General features: G+C 39.8%; 1 protein-coding gene across 23 annotated transcripts in view; it reads left to right on the forward strand.

The window, feature by feature from the left end:
- Positions 1 to 14,431, forward strand: part of LOC105090796 (protocadherin gamma-C4) — a 165,890-nt gene that overhangs the window by 125,360 nt on the left and 26,099 nt on the right. The window contains exon 1 of one of the 23 annotated variants that reach the window (XM_031449197.2): positions 7,829 to 10,443. The exons of 21 other annotated variants lie outside the window; for them this stretch is intronic. In XM_031449197.2, coding sequence (XP_031305057.1) covers positions 8,011 to 10,443 — 2,433 coding nt within the window. In that variant the 5' untranslated portion in view covers positions 7,829 to 8,010. Of the gene's footprint in view, positions 1 to 7,828; positions 10,444 to 14,431 lie in introns of those variants that run through there. One more of the 23 variants, XM_031449218.2, reaches the window with a different exon arrangement.

Here is a 14,431-nt window from a genome sequence, read left to right on the forward strand (position 1 = left end):
TTTCTATTTTTACGTCTTTGACTAACCTGTGCTGTATGCTAATTGTGTGCAGTAAACCAAGTGATTGGTGAATTGAGTATTGGCTACATTTAGTGTATTTCCAATCCTGTGTTCTTGCGTGGCCTTACAGCTGGGCCTTGCCATGGGGTGTCTTTGTCTAAATCTCCTTGTATCTCTATAGTTCTAGTATGTGAACTGTTATATTTTTTGGCACATAGATATTCATAACTTAAATTTTCATGGTGAATTGTAGCCTTTGGCATTAATAAGTACTCCGTATCTTGTTTGAAGCTTTTTGTCGCGAATTCCATGTTGTCAGATATTAAGATTTTTAATATTTATATTTTTCTTGTGTGCTTTTCTTCGCCCATCCTTTCACTATTAATCTTTCTGCATTATTTTATCTTAGGTGTATACAGCCTAGAGTTGGACTGGGCTTTGCAACCTATTTTGAAAACCATTTTAAAAATAGATGAGTTAAACCCACTTACATATATTGAGATGACAGATATATTTGATTTCAATTCTGTCATGTTATTTTATGTTGCGTTTTCATATGTATTTTTGTATTTGCCCTTTCTCTTTTTAAAATTTTTATTTTATTTTTAAAACTAAAGTATAGTTGATGCACAATATTATATAATGTATAACATATAAGTTATAATGTACAAGTTACAGATGTACAGTATAGTGATTCACAATTTAAAAAAAAAAAACTCCTGTATCATGCCAGAAGATTTTAAAGATCAAAAAGTCACACTTTTTTCTCAAAGTTACCATTATATATTGAAAGGAATCGATTTTTTTTTTAGAAAAAATAAACAACCCAGCCATATAAGGCTACCTATTTGGTAAGAACTGATAATAATTTAGATACCAGTATAATAACAGCATGATGGGTAAAAATTAAACAAATTCCATCTCTCTAAGGAGACTTTAGGTCTTTAAGGGAATTTTCATGTGGACAAATTTAGCACTTTTTATGGATAGTTTTCTGGTATATTTAAGTTTGTGGTATAATAAACAAGAGAGTACTAGTGTGATAAAGACTAGAATAGAATGGCATGTTTAAATCACTGATGGTAGTTCTAAAATATTTTAATGAGATAATTTCATAATTCACAGAATATCTTTTTAAATCGAAGTATGCAAAGTATTTTTCACATAAACTTCAGGTAAATTACACATAATATTAAGGATAAACCTTTCAGCTTTCACCAAATTCTGTCTGAATTGTGATACGTGTTTGGTTGATCTATTGATATGTTTTTATGCCATTTCTCCTTGAATGATCCCTTAATTTGACCTTAGGATGTTCCTCAAATAAGCAAATTAGATTGAATTCAAAGATTATTAGAGAATATTTCGATTTTTAGGGGATGATACATATAAGTTTTGCCTTGAATTCAGTAATTTAATAGTATCATGAGTAAGATTTTCTGATATTAATGACTCTAATAAATAATATTAGATAATTACCTAATATTTTAAAAATAATAGGTAATACTTATGGAGAGCCTCTCTGTGCCAAGGAAAGCTGGCTTCATGAGCATGTGACCTGTGCCATCATACTGACTCCCATTTTTAGAGGGGCCCTGCATTTGGGTTAAAGTTCTGCTGTCATCATCTTAAAATTCTAGGTATTTTTAAACAAGGAGCTCCCTGTTCTCATTTTGCACTGGTCCCGCAAATTGTGTAGCCAGTCCTGGTACTAAGCACTGTATTTCACAAAGAGAGCATATAATTTAATTTACTTTTTTAAGGATTATTTGGTTTCTACATGTGAAACAGGGTTTACAGAAAGCAAAAGAGGAAGTAAGAAGATCAGATAGGATGCTATAACAGTATTTAATGTGGCTTTGTCTCAGGTGGTGGCAATAGGAAAGTAATTGATAGATTCAAAAATAAATTTTGGAGGTAGTAGCATTGACATGAACTGATAGTGAATTCAGTGTGGGGATGTAGAAAAAGATGTTAAGAATGACCTGAGAATTTTTTACTGGACTTAGAAGTGCCCATTGTTAGATGAAGAATGTTGGAGAAAGAACAGATTGGAAGGTGTGGTTAAGAGCTGGGTTTGACATGCTAAGTGAAAGAAGCCAGATGGAAAAGGCTATGTATTTTAAAATTCCCTTTTTGTGAAATTTCTAGAAAAGGCAAAATTATAGAGAAAGTGCATCAGTGGTTGCCTGAAGCTGGGGGTAGGAGCAAGAATTGACTGCAGACAGGCAGGAAGGAATTCTGCAGGGGTGATAGGAATATTCTAAAACTGGATTGTGGTATTGGTTGTGTAACTGCATAAAATTGCTCCAAGTCTTTGATTGTCTAGGTGAACTGTATGGTAAATACAAAGATATGAAAAGATTAAAACAAAAGATTAAGATGCTCGTGATTATGTTAAGGAGTACTATTATTATTCCCATTTTACAGATAAAGAAAATAAGTTAAAAATAAAAGCTTCATGGTTATATAGCTACTAAGTGTAATATCCAGTATTGGAACTCAAGTCTTTTTTACCTTAAGACCTCACTCTTGACCACTGTAATATATTCACTTACTATTTTAAAATTATGTGTGCTGCATCTCACTGATCAGAGGCTCTCTTGGAATTATAAAACAGAGGAAAGGAAAAAGAGACTGGAAAATTGTATTGCTCCTGTGCACTGGTGCTTCCATTTCCCCTGGATATAGGTGACAGCAAGTTATACCACTTGGTTTTTTTGTTTGTTTTTTTAAATGTGTGTGTCCAATGTGAGTTATACTATCACACCTTACTTGGCTCTTGGGCAAACTGTATTTTCTCTTTCAAATCATTAGGTTAAGGAATAGTTTCATTAGACCCATTGGTAGCTTAAAAGAGTGAATGTATCTTCTAAAAATGCTTTCTCTTAGGCAAAATGGATGCACACAAATGAATACATATAGTCCTTAGTGCATTTTATGCTTACGACGCCATTAGCGTAGAGATTGCTATGTTAATAAGCATTAAGTATGGGGAGATGCTGGCCAAAGGATATCAACTTTCAGTTATAAAATGAATAAGTTCTGGAATGTGCTGTACACCAAGGTGACTATAGTTACTAAGACTGTAGTGTAACTTAATTTGTTAAGAGGGTAGATCTTAAGTGTTCTTACCACATACATTAAGAAATGGCAATTAGGTGAGGTGATGGATGTTAACCATATTGCATTGATCATCTCACAGTATATACATGCATTAAATCATCATGTTGTATATGTTAAATTATATAATTTTATTTATCAATTATACTTCCATAAAGCTGGGAAAAAAGTAAGTATTAAGTACCTACTGTGCTAGACACTGAAGATACAAGTGATCATCAGAACAGGCGTGGCCTGTCTTCCTGCAGCTTTTTTTTCAGTGGGAGAGTCGGGCATTATGCTTAAACAAAATGTAACTATAAAATTTTAAGTTGTGCTAAGTTCAACAAAGGAAAATATAAGGTTCTCTGACGGAGCATAACAAAGGATCCTGGTTTTCACTGGGGCCAAAAAGAAGACCTCTGTTAGGAAATAACATTTAAACTGAGACCTGAAATATTTGTAGAAATTAACAGAGCAAAGGGAAGGGGGAGGGAAAGAAGCTCTCCTAGAGGAGGAACAGAACAGCCTCTGAAGGCCCTGGGGCACAAAAGAGCTTGATTGATGACCATACTGAAAGCTGTGTAATGGAATACATGAGAACTTGAATACTATGCAAGGATTTGGTATTTTATTTCAAGGGTGGTGAGATGCTACTGAGGAGTTGTGTTTTTTTTTTTTAACATTTTTTATTGATTTATAATCATTTTACAATGTTGTGTCAAATTCCAGTGTTCAGCACAATTTTTCAGTCATACATGGACATATACACACTCATTGTCACATTTTTTTCTCTGTGAGCTACCGTAACGTTTTGTGTATATTTCCCTGTGCTATACAGTATAATCTTGTTTATCTATTCTACAATTTTGAAATCCCAGTCTATCTGTTCCCACCCTCCGCCCCCCTGGCTACTGAGGAGTTTTGAGCTGAAGATCCAATTAAAATTAAGAAGATCACTCTAGCTACTGTAGACAGTGGCTCCAAGGGTTTTGCTGGCTTATGAAGCCGTCTTAGGAAAACTATGGGCCTTACTGTTGGTTTGTTTTTTATTGAGGTATGGTCAGTTTACAATGTTGTGTTAATTTTTGGTGTACAGCATAGTGATTCAATTATACATAAATGTCTACATATTCCTTTTTCATATTCTTTCTCATTATAGGCTATTACAAGGTATTGAATATAGTTCCCTGTGCTGTACAGTAGGAACTTGCTGTTTATCTATCTTATGCATAGTAGTTAGTATCTGCAAATCCCAAACTCCCACTTTATCCCTACCCCAATCCTTTTCCTCTGGTGCATCTGTTTGTTAGCTGTTACCCTCATCTCATCACAGAAAACTTTCTCACATCCTCATAGCTGACTCCAATTTTGCCATTCCTCAATTCCTTTTTTAAGTCCACATATAAGGGATATCATATGGCATTTTTCTTTATTTTTCTGGCCCACTTCACTTAGAATGATGATCTCTGGGTCTATCCATGTTGCTGCAAATGGCATTATTTTATTCTTTTTATGGCTGAGTAGTATTCCATTGTATGTATGTGTGTATGTATGTATGTATATGTGTGTATATATACACACATATACATACATACATACACATACCACATCTTGTTTATCCAGTTATCTGTTGATGGACATGTGGGTTGTTTCCATGTCTTGGCTATTTTAAATAGTACTGCTATGAACATTGGGGTGCATGTATCTTTTTGAATTATATTTTTCTTCAGGTATATGCCCAGGAGTGGGATTGCTGGATTACATTGTAAATCTATTTTTAGTTTTTTAAGAAACCTCCATACTATCCTCCATAGTGGTTGTACCAATTTGCAGTCCCACCAACAGTGTAGGAGGATTCTCTTCTCCACACCTTCTCCAGCATTTACTGTTTGTAGACTTTTTAATGATGGCCATTCTGGCTTGTGTGAGGTGATATCTCATTGTGGTTTTGATTTGCGTTTCTCTGACAATTAGTGATGCTAAGCATTTTTTCATGTGCCTATTGGCCATATGTATGTCTTCATTGGGGAATTGCTTGTTTAGGTCTTCTGCCCATTTTTGGATTGGGTTGCTTGTCTTTTTGATGAGTAAGGTGTATGAGCTGTTTGTATATTTTGGAGATTAGTCTCTTGTCAATTGTGTCATTTGCAAATATTTTCTCCCAATCTGTAGGTTGTCTTTTTGTTTTGTTGATGGTATCCTTAGCTGTGCAAAAGCTTTTAAGTTTAATTAGGTCCCATTTGTTTGTTTTTGCTTTTATTTCCATTACTGCAGGATCTGATGCAAAAAATATATTGCTGTGATTTATGTCCAGGAATGTTTTGCATGTTTTCCTCTAGGAGTTTTATAGTATCTGGTCTTACATTTAGGTCTTTAATCTATTTTGAGTTTATTTTTGTATATGGTGTTAGAGAATGTTCTAATTTCAGTCTTTTATAGGTAGCTGTCCAGTTTTCCCAGCACCATTTATTGAAGAGACTGTCTTTTCTCCATTGTATATTCTTGTCTCTGTTGTCATAGATTAATTGGCCATAAATGTGTGGGTTTATTTCTGGATTTTCTATTCTGTTCCATTGATCTGTGTGTCTGTTTTTGTGCCAGGACCATATTGTTTTAATTACTGTAGCTTTGTCATATAGTCTGAAGTCAGGGAGCATGAATGCCCCAGCTCCATTCTTCTTTTTCAAGATTGTTTTGGCTATTTGGGGTCTTACGTGGTTCCATACAAATTTTAACATTTTTTGTTGCACCTCTGTAAAGAATGTCATTGGTAATTTGAGAGGGACTGCATTGAATCTGTAAATTGCCTTGGGCATATTGGCCTTATTGTTAAAGGGAAAACTACTTCAGCTTTTAAAAGCTAGTTTTTGGAAACTACAATGTCAATTAAGTGGTGGTGACTGTGGAAAAAATGATGGATAAGTCAGTATATCTGAAAAGCCCAGTAGTCAGTGTATTTCAAACTTTAATGTACATTCAAATCATCCCCATATTTCCAATTCTGTTTCAGTAAGTCCAGAGTGGGGCATTTCTGCATTTCTAACAAGCTCCCAGGTAATGCCCATGCCACTGGTCCTTGGCTTACATTTTGAGTACCAAGTGACTGGGCTATATATAGTCTGTATGCTAAATTCTAAATATATTCTATAGAATGTATTTAATTCTATAGAATGTATTTAATTCTATAGAATGTATTCTATGTTATGATACCTATCACCCTTCTTGGTGGTTTGGACAATTGTTAAATTTGAGTATTTCAAACTAGAGGTTTTAAGAGATAAAAGTATTGAGGATATGGAGAGACAGGTCAAATGTGGCTTTTTTAAATTATTTTTTTCTTTTTTCTTTATGGGGGTAGGTAATTGGGTTTATTTATTTATATTTGGAGGAGGTACTGGCGATTGAATACAGGACCTCATGCATTCTAAGTATGCACTCTACCACTTGAGATATACCCTGCCCCTCAAATGTGGCTTTTTATCTCTTCAATAAATACTTTATATATACTTAATTCCTATGTACCTATCTAACCTGTCTGCCTGCCTCAGGATTCTGTTACACTTCAGAAAGGACTGTATGCAGTCAAAGTGATGTTCAAGATCAGTGTGCAGAAATAGTATAAGGTTCTTTATTCTTTACATCCAGTATCTAATGGGTTGATGTACATCATTAATTGAGGCTTACTCTGCCAGGTATTTTATCTGCTTTTTTCATTTAATAAGATAGGAACCCAGGAACCCTCAGAGGATGGTTTGTTGTCCAAAGATGTACACCTCAGTTCTAACTTATTTCATAGATGACTCTCTTATACATTATCCTAATCATTGTTTCGTAACTACAATCCTATGTGCAGAAAACTTGAGGCTCTTTATTCTGTGGCTAAAGTCTTCGTATTTCTGATACCTCAGTCATTTTATAAATGTCCCATGTGGTAAACCTGGCCTTTTTTCTTTTCTGTTTTTTTTGGGGGGTGGGGTGGGGTGCGGTGGGGTTATACTTTGTTAGCAATGCAACTTCTCTTTGTGGCATATGATCTTGAGAAACGGATTGATCAAGCAAGGGGAAGAAACAGTAGAGATTATGCTCACTGGGAAAGACACAATAGGAAAATTTCACATTGCTCCCTGGTTCTTAAGAAGTAAGAGTGAAGCAACAACATCTACTTTAAAAAGAAATCTGAACTGTATTTTAAAATTTCATGAAACCAAGTTAAACCCAATAGATGGCAGCTCTGTAGATTTTCTCTACTTAGGACGTGACCTGGAATTCTACAGTGTCATTTCATAAGAGATTAAAAAAAACTGAAATTAACACGTCCACAGAAATGCTAAATGCCTTCGTTACAGGTAGAGTCTGGCTAGATGAGTTTTACCCAGGCCTCCAACAAACCAGATAACGTTGCGTCGTTTTTGGTTTGGCTTGATCCCCCTTAAAGACAGCGGTTGAAGTGTTTAATAGGCCTTGGTTCGGCTTGAAGACTTGCAGAAACAGCAGCTTCCATCACCCTGTAGTTGGCTTTCCAGCTAAGGTGGGTTTCCGATGTACAGATACTGCCAAGGAACTCTGGCTTTAAACTCTGGAAGAAAGCCAGAAGAAAGAAGTTCCTGGCGCTAGCACTTGTCCCGCTCAAAGAGCCGGGCGCTAGCGCATTCTTCGTGCAGTTATTGGCTGGGACTCTGCGTGCCGCTGTCGGCCAATGAAGACGCTGGATATCTGGCCCCGGCCCGTCCCCTCTCGGCGCCGCGGGATGAGGCAGAGACTGAACAGCCTGCGAGCAAATCAAAGGCATCCAGAAAGCCATGTCCGACTCGGAGCCCAGCGCCCAAGCGCTAACCCGCTGAAAGTTTTTCATCAAAAGAGCCGGGACGATCTGGACCCCGCTAAGAGGAACTGCCTTTGAGTGAGATGGTCCCGGAGGCCTGGAGGGGCGGACTGGTAAGCACCGGGAGAGTGGTGGGAGTTTTGCTTCTTCTCGGTGCCTTGCACAAGGCTTCCGCCGCCGTCATTCGCTATGAGATCCTGGAGGAAAGAGAGAAGGGTTTTGTGGTGGGCAACGTGGTTAGGGACCTTGGTTTGGATCTCGGCAGCCTGTCAGCCCGCAAGCTCCGGGTGCTGTCCCGAGCTAGCCGAAGATTCTTTGAGGTGAATCGGGAGACGGGAGAGATGTTCGTGAATGACCGCCTGGATCGAGAGGAGCTCTGCGGGACACTACCCTCCTGCACCGTAACTCTGGAGTTGGTAATGGAGAGGCCGCTAGAGCTGTTCAGCGCGGAAGTGGTGATCCAAGATATTAACGACAACAATCCTTCTTTTCCTACCCGGGAAATGAAATTGGAGATTAGTGAGGCTGTAGCGCCGGGGACGCGCTTTCCGCTCGAGAGCGCGCACGATCCCGACGTGGGTAGCAACTCTTTACAAACCTATGAGCTGAGCCGAAACGAGTACTTTGCGCTTCGAGTGCAGACGCGGGAAGACAGCACCAAGTATGCGGAACTGGTGCTGGAGCGCGCTCTGGACCAGGAGCGAGAGGCAAGTCTCCAGTTAGTGCTGACAGCGTTGGACGGAGGAACTCCGGCTCGCTCCGCCAGCCTTCCTATTCGAATCATAGTGCTGGACGCAAATGACAATGCGCCCACCTTCAACCAGTCCTTGTACAGGGCGCGCGTCCTGGAGGATGCACCCCCTGGCACTCGCGTGGTGCAAGTCCGTGCAACGGATCTGGATGAAGGCCCCAATGGCGAAATCATTTACTCCTTCGGTAGTCACAACCGTGCTGGCGTTCGGGAACTATTCTCCTTAGACCTCGTAACTGGGGTGCTGACAGTCAAGGGTCGACTGGACTTTGAAGACACGAAACTCCATGAGATTTACATACAGGCGAAAGACAAGGGCGCCAATCCCGAGGGAGCACATTGTAAAGTTTTGGTGGAGGTTGTGGACGTGAATGACAATGCCCCGGAGATCACAGTTACCTCTGTGTACAGCCCAGTCCCCGAGGATGCCCCTTTAGGAACTGTCATCGCTTTGCTCAGTGTGAGCGATCTGGATTCTGGGGAGAATGGGCTGGTGACTTGCGAGGTTCCACCAGGTCTCCCCTTCAGCCTTACATCTTCCCTCAAGAATTACTTTACTTTGAAAACCAGCTCAGCCCTGGATCGGGAGACTGTGCCAGAATACAACCTTAGCATCACGGCTCGAGATGCGGGAACCCCTTCCCTCTCAGCCCTCACGACAGTGCGGGTACAAGTGTCCGACATCAATGACAACCCTCCACAATCTTCCCAATCTTCCTACGATGTTTATGTTGAGGAAAATAACCTCCCTGGTGTTCCAATACTAAACCTAAGTGTCTGGGACCCCGATGCCCCGCAGAATGCTCGCCTTTCCTTCTTTCTATTGGAGCAAGGAGCTGAAATCGGGCTAGTGGGACGCTATTTCACAATAAATCGTGACAGTGGCGTCGTGTCATCGTTAGTGCCCTTGGACTATGAGGATCGGCGGGAGTTCGAATTAACAGCTCACATCAGCGATGGAGGCACTCCTGTCTTGGCCACCAACATCAGCCTGAACATATTTGTCACTGATCGCAATGATAACGCCCCCCAGGTCATATACCCTCGACCTGGCCAGAGCTCGGTGGAGATACTGCCTCGAGGTGCTGCAACGGGTCACGTGGTCACGCGGGTGGTAGGCTGGGATCCTGATGCAGGGCACAATGCCTGGCTTTCCTACAGCCTCTTGGGAGCCCCCAACCAGAGCCTTTTTGCTGTGGGACTTCATACTGGTCAAGTCAGCACTGCCCGCCCAGTGCAGGACACAGATTCGCCCAGGCAGACTCTCACGGTCTTGATCAAAGACAATGGGGAACCATCACTGTCCACCACAGCGACCCTGACTGTGTCAGTAACCGAAGAATCTCCTGAAGCCCGGGCTGAGTTCCCTTCCAGCTCTGCTCCCGGGGAGCAGAATAAAAATCTCACCTTCTATCTACTTCTCTCTCTAATCCTGGTCTCCGTGGGGTTCGCAATCACTGTATTGGGAGTGATCATATTCAAAGTTTACAAGTGGAAGCAGTCCAGGGACCTCTACCGAGCCCCCGTGAGCTCCCTGTACCGAACACCAGGGCCCTCTCTGCACGCAGACGCTGTGCGGGGAGGTCTCATGCCCCCACACCTTTACCATCAGGTGTACCTTACCACTGACTCGCGCCGTAGTGACCCGCTACTGAAGAAACCTGGTGCCGCCAGCCCGCTGGCCAGCCGCCAGAACACGCTGCGAAGCTGCGATCCGGTATTCTATAGGCAAGTGTTGGGTGCAGAGAGCTCCCCTCCGGGACAGGTAAGGGTTAGCAGGTCATCCTGGAATGACATTAATGCTTTTTATACCTGCATAACATTCAGGGAGGTATGGAGCTTTGTTTTTGGTTTTTTTCCTCAGTGATGAAATTGTTTTCTTAATTAGACATCCACATTTTCTTCCCAGGTCCATTGTAGTGCCTTTGTGGGGGAGGGGGCTGACCCATTTAGGACTGTGGTTTGTGGTTCCACACAATGTGGAGTTAATTGACTCATCTGTGGGCCCAGTTCACACCTTAAGCACTCACTTGCTGTCACAACTAACCAAGCCTGTTAAAGGGCCATTAAGCTATAATTCAAGATCTCAGCACTCAGAGCTTAGCTTGGTGTCATTGCATTGGAACAAGCTGCTGGAAAACTAACCAGTGGCAGCTGCTAGGAATATAAAAACTACCTCATCCGTCCATCTTTCAAATGGTTGCCACATCTGCGTTAAAACTAATGGTTTGCTTATGATTTGCCTTTGCCTACACAGATCCTGTACCTCATTCTCTGATGATTTTCTATGAGAAATATAAAATTCTAGGGTCTTTTAAATTTTATTTCAAGCACAGTACTGAAAATGATGTGGGTATTACTTACAAAATATTTTTATGTTACAATAGTAAGGCAGGCTTATTATAGAAAATTTGGAAAGTACAGAAAAGTATAAAGAAAATATTAAAATTAACTATATTCCCCAAATCCAAAGGTAACCACCATTAATTACAGAATTAAAGTGATCAGTTATTTTGAAAATCCAGATAATCTAGAAAAACAAAGTACAAACGGAAAGTTCTTTTGTAACCAGCTTTATTCCCTATCCTTTCAGCATAATTTTTTGTAGGTATACACAGAGTGTGAAATGTAAGTAAATTCATAGCCTGAGAAAAAGATAAAACTTTCATTTATTTGGGATAGTGTTCAGGTGACTGCAAGGCCTTTGTCTTGGAGTGAAACTTAAGGTACTTCCAATTGTGGGAGAACTGCAGTTCCCACAAACTGTTACTTAGTAATAACAAAGTGTATTACTGCCATCAACCATCGGATTTGCCAGTTAGACATAGGAAGCTCCACCACTTACCAACTATGAGTCCTTGGCCAAGTTAATCTCTTATCTCAGCCTTTTCCAAGAGTAACAAGGGTTTTATAAGATTAGTGCATAATATAATGTATGTACAATGCCTGCTGTTTCACAAGTTAAAAAATTCGTAGCTGCTGTTGTTGTTATTATTATTATTAGTTTTTTATCCACCCCAAATCTTAAATACATTTTGGAAATGAGCAAATCTGGAGACAGCCAAAGATGAGAAAGTAGAGACATATATGGAAAGACTAAAGAAGGATGAAAGCCAGAGAGAAGCAGCTTCTGCTTTTCTGGTCAGACTGGAAAACAACTGGCATTTTTGCTAGAATGATGTTCTCAAACTTGGTTGCACACCAGAATTACCTAGGGACCTTTTATTCTCATTCTTTTTTAAATGGAAGTGTAATCAGTTTACAATGTTGTGTAAGTTTCTGATGTACAGCGTAATGTTTCAGTCATACATGTACATGCATATATTCCTTTTCATATTCTTTTTCATTACATGTTCCTATAAGATTGACTATAGTTCTCTGAACTATACAGTAGAAACTTGTTGTTTATCTATTTTATATATAGTAGTCAGTATCTGCAAATTTCGAACTCTGAGTTTACCCCTTCCTACCCTATTTCCCCTCACCCTGGTAAGCGTAAGTTTATTCTGAGTCTGCTGTTTTGTAAATAAGTTCATTTGTGTCACCTAGGGACCTTTTAAAAATTCTGAAGCCCAGGCCACATCCCAGATGGATGAGAGCTCAATCCCTGGGGGTGGGACACAGACATGAGCATTTTTGAAGGTCCCAGGTGATTCCAATGTACAGACAAATTTGAAAATGATTGCCCTAGGACCTGCTGGTCTATCAGTTAGCATATTTTTGAGGCAGTGTTATTCTGGTGTTCACAGTACCAGGAGCCAGCCTCTTTGGGCCAGGGTGAACTTAAAAAAAAAAAAAGATCCATGATGTTATTTTCCAACTTTAAAATGTTACATAGTATAGCTCTAGGAGAGCACTGAAGGGAAGAGATAAGATATTTCAGTCATCTAAAGAGATCTTCCTAAACCACTAGCACCTGAGCAACTATTTCTTTGAAAATCTAGAGCTGGGTAATGGGTATAGGGTTTCTTTTGGGGGTGACAGATTTTTCTGTCATTATTACTATGGTGTTGGTTGCATCATTTTAGTGTGTGTGACTATACTAAAAACCACTGATTTGTACATTTTAAATGGTTGAATTATATGAATGAAAACTCAAAAAGCTGCTTTTAAAATCTAGGGTTAGGAGACTGACATACCTGGCATAAAAAGGTCAAGCCTAGGATAGGTAGGATTCAGGATTTATGAAGCTCCAGTCCTAGTAATACAGACTGTATGCCTGTTTGTTTCGGTGTAAACTTAGAGATATAAGGACCTGAGACCTAAAAGAGGTCTAGCAGTTGGATATTAAATGCCATCAGTAAAGAGCTAGTTAATGGTCACAGGGACGATTGACTGGTAGAAAAATCATTTAAGATGTTACAGAAATAGGCTTTATTTCTTTCCAGACAGACCAGGGTGGAAATGAAGGGATTGTAGTATTCCACATACTAGTTTAGCTTTAGACAATTCTCCTAACTTTTCTGAACTCCAGGGTTCTCATTATAAAATCTTTCCAAATTGTGTGACAGTGAAACATAATGCATATAAAATGTCTGTCCTCAATATAAAGTACTGATAAAGTGCAAGTATTCAATAAATATTTGCTGAACTAATAAATGATAAGATCACTAATTCACTAGTTATTGAGCATCCCTATGTTCTACACACTTTATAAGATGAGAAGACACAGTCCCTGCCATTATGGTACACAGAGTACCATAGGAGATAGACATACACAAAAAAAATGATAATGGATATCTGTGTAGTACAAGAATCAATGGAAGCAGAGGAAAGGAGACATCTAAGGCAGCTTGGAGAAATCAGGAAGACTTCATAGAGGTGATGCTTGATCTGAGAACTAAAGGTTGAGTAGTAGATTGTCAATAAAGGGGAAAAGGTGATAGGGAGGGACTCTTGCAACAAATTCCATGCAGAGGGATAATGGTATTTCATTATTGCTGAACCTTAAAGTGTGTTTGTAGAACAGTCTTTCAGGAGATAAAGTGAAGCAAGTAGACAGGAATTAAAGCTTGAGTTATCTTTAGGCCATGCGAAAGAGTTAATTTTATTCTGTATCCATGATAGTCATTGCAGAATTCTGTACTGACACACATATGCTATCAGGGGTTTTTGCTAGTTTGTTTTGGAGGGATTATTCTGGCAGCCATAAGTGAAATGGATTGAGGACAATTGGGACTGGAGACAAAAAGAATAGTTAGAAGGCTATTGAAATATTTGAGGAGAAGACTGATAAATGCTTGATGCAGCACAGTGACAGTATAGATGTAGGGAGTTGACTGTAGTGAAATCATCAGGACTTGCTCAGTGACATGACATAGGGAATGAGGGAGAGGAATGAGTCAAGGATGGCCCTCCTTACTCCTCCCTATTGTGACTGAGGCAGCTGGGTGGACGATGGTGTCATTCTACTGAGATAGTGAATCCTGGCATAAACACCTGATAGGTCAGACGGATTCACACCTCTGGCATTCCATGGGAGAAAGTTCGGGGGTTTGGGGGTAAAAGAATACAGGATGCCAGATACCTCCCTTTGAGACCAGAATGCTGGTTGCTGGCCTCACCATCAAAAAGTGTGGGGAGGAAAAGAACCAGGTTTTGCCGCTGGTTTTGGGAGCCAGTGGTAACTTATGTGAGGATTTGGATGAGTTAAAGAAAAAAAACTCAAGTCCAGGTCAGACTGGATTTTTCTCTCTATACTGTGGTGTGTTTGCCTCTCAAATTACAGTTTGCAGGTAACTACAGTGTGAATT

This window comes from Camelus dromedarius, chromosome 3 (genome assembly GCF_036321535.1).
Source record: "Camelus dromedarius isolate mCamDro1 chromosome 3, mCamDro1.pat, whole genome shotgun sequence".
Lineage (NCBI taxonomy): Eukaryota > Metazoa > Chordata > Mammalia > Artiodactyla > Camelidae > Camelus > Camelus dromedarius.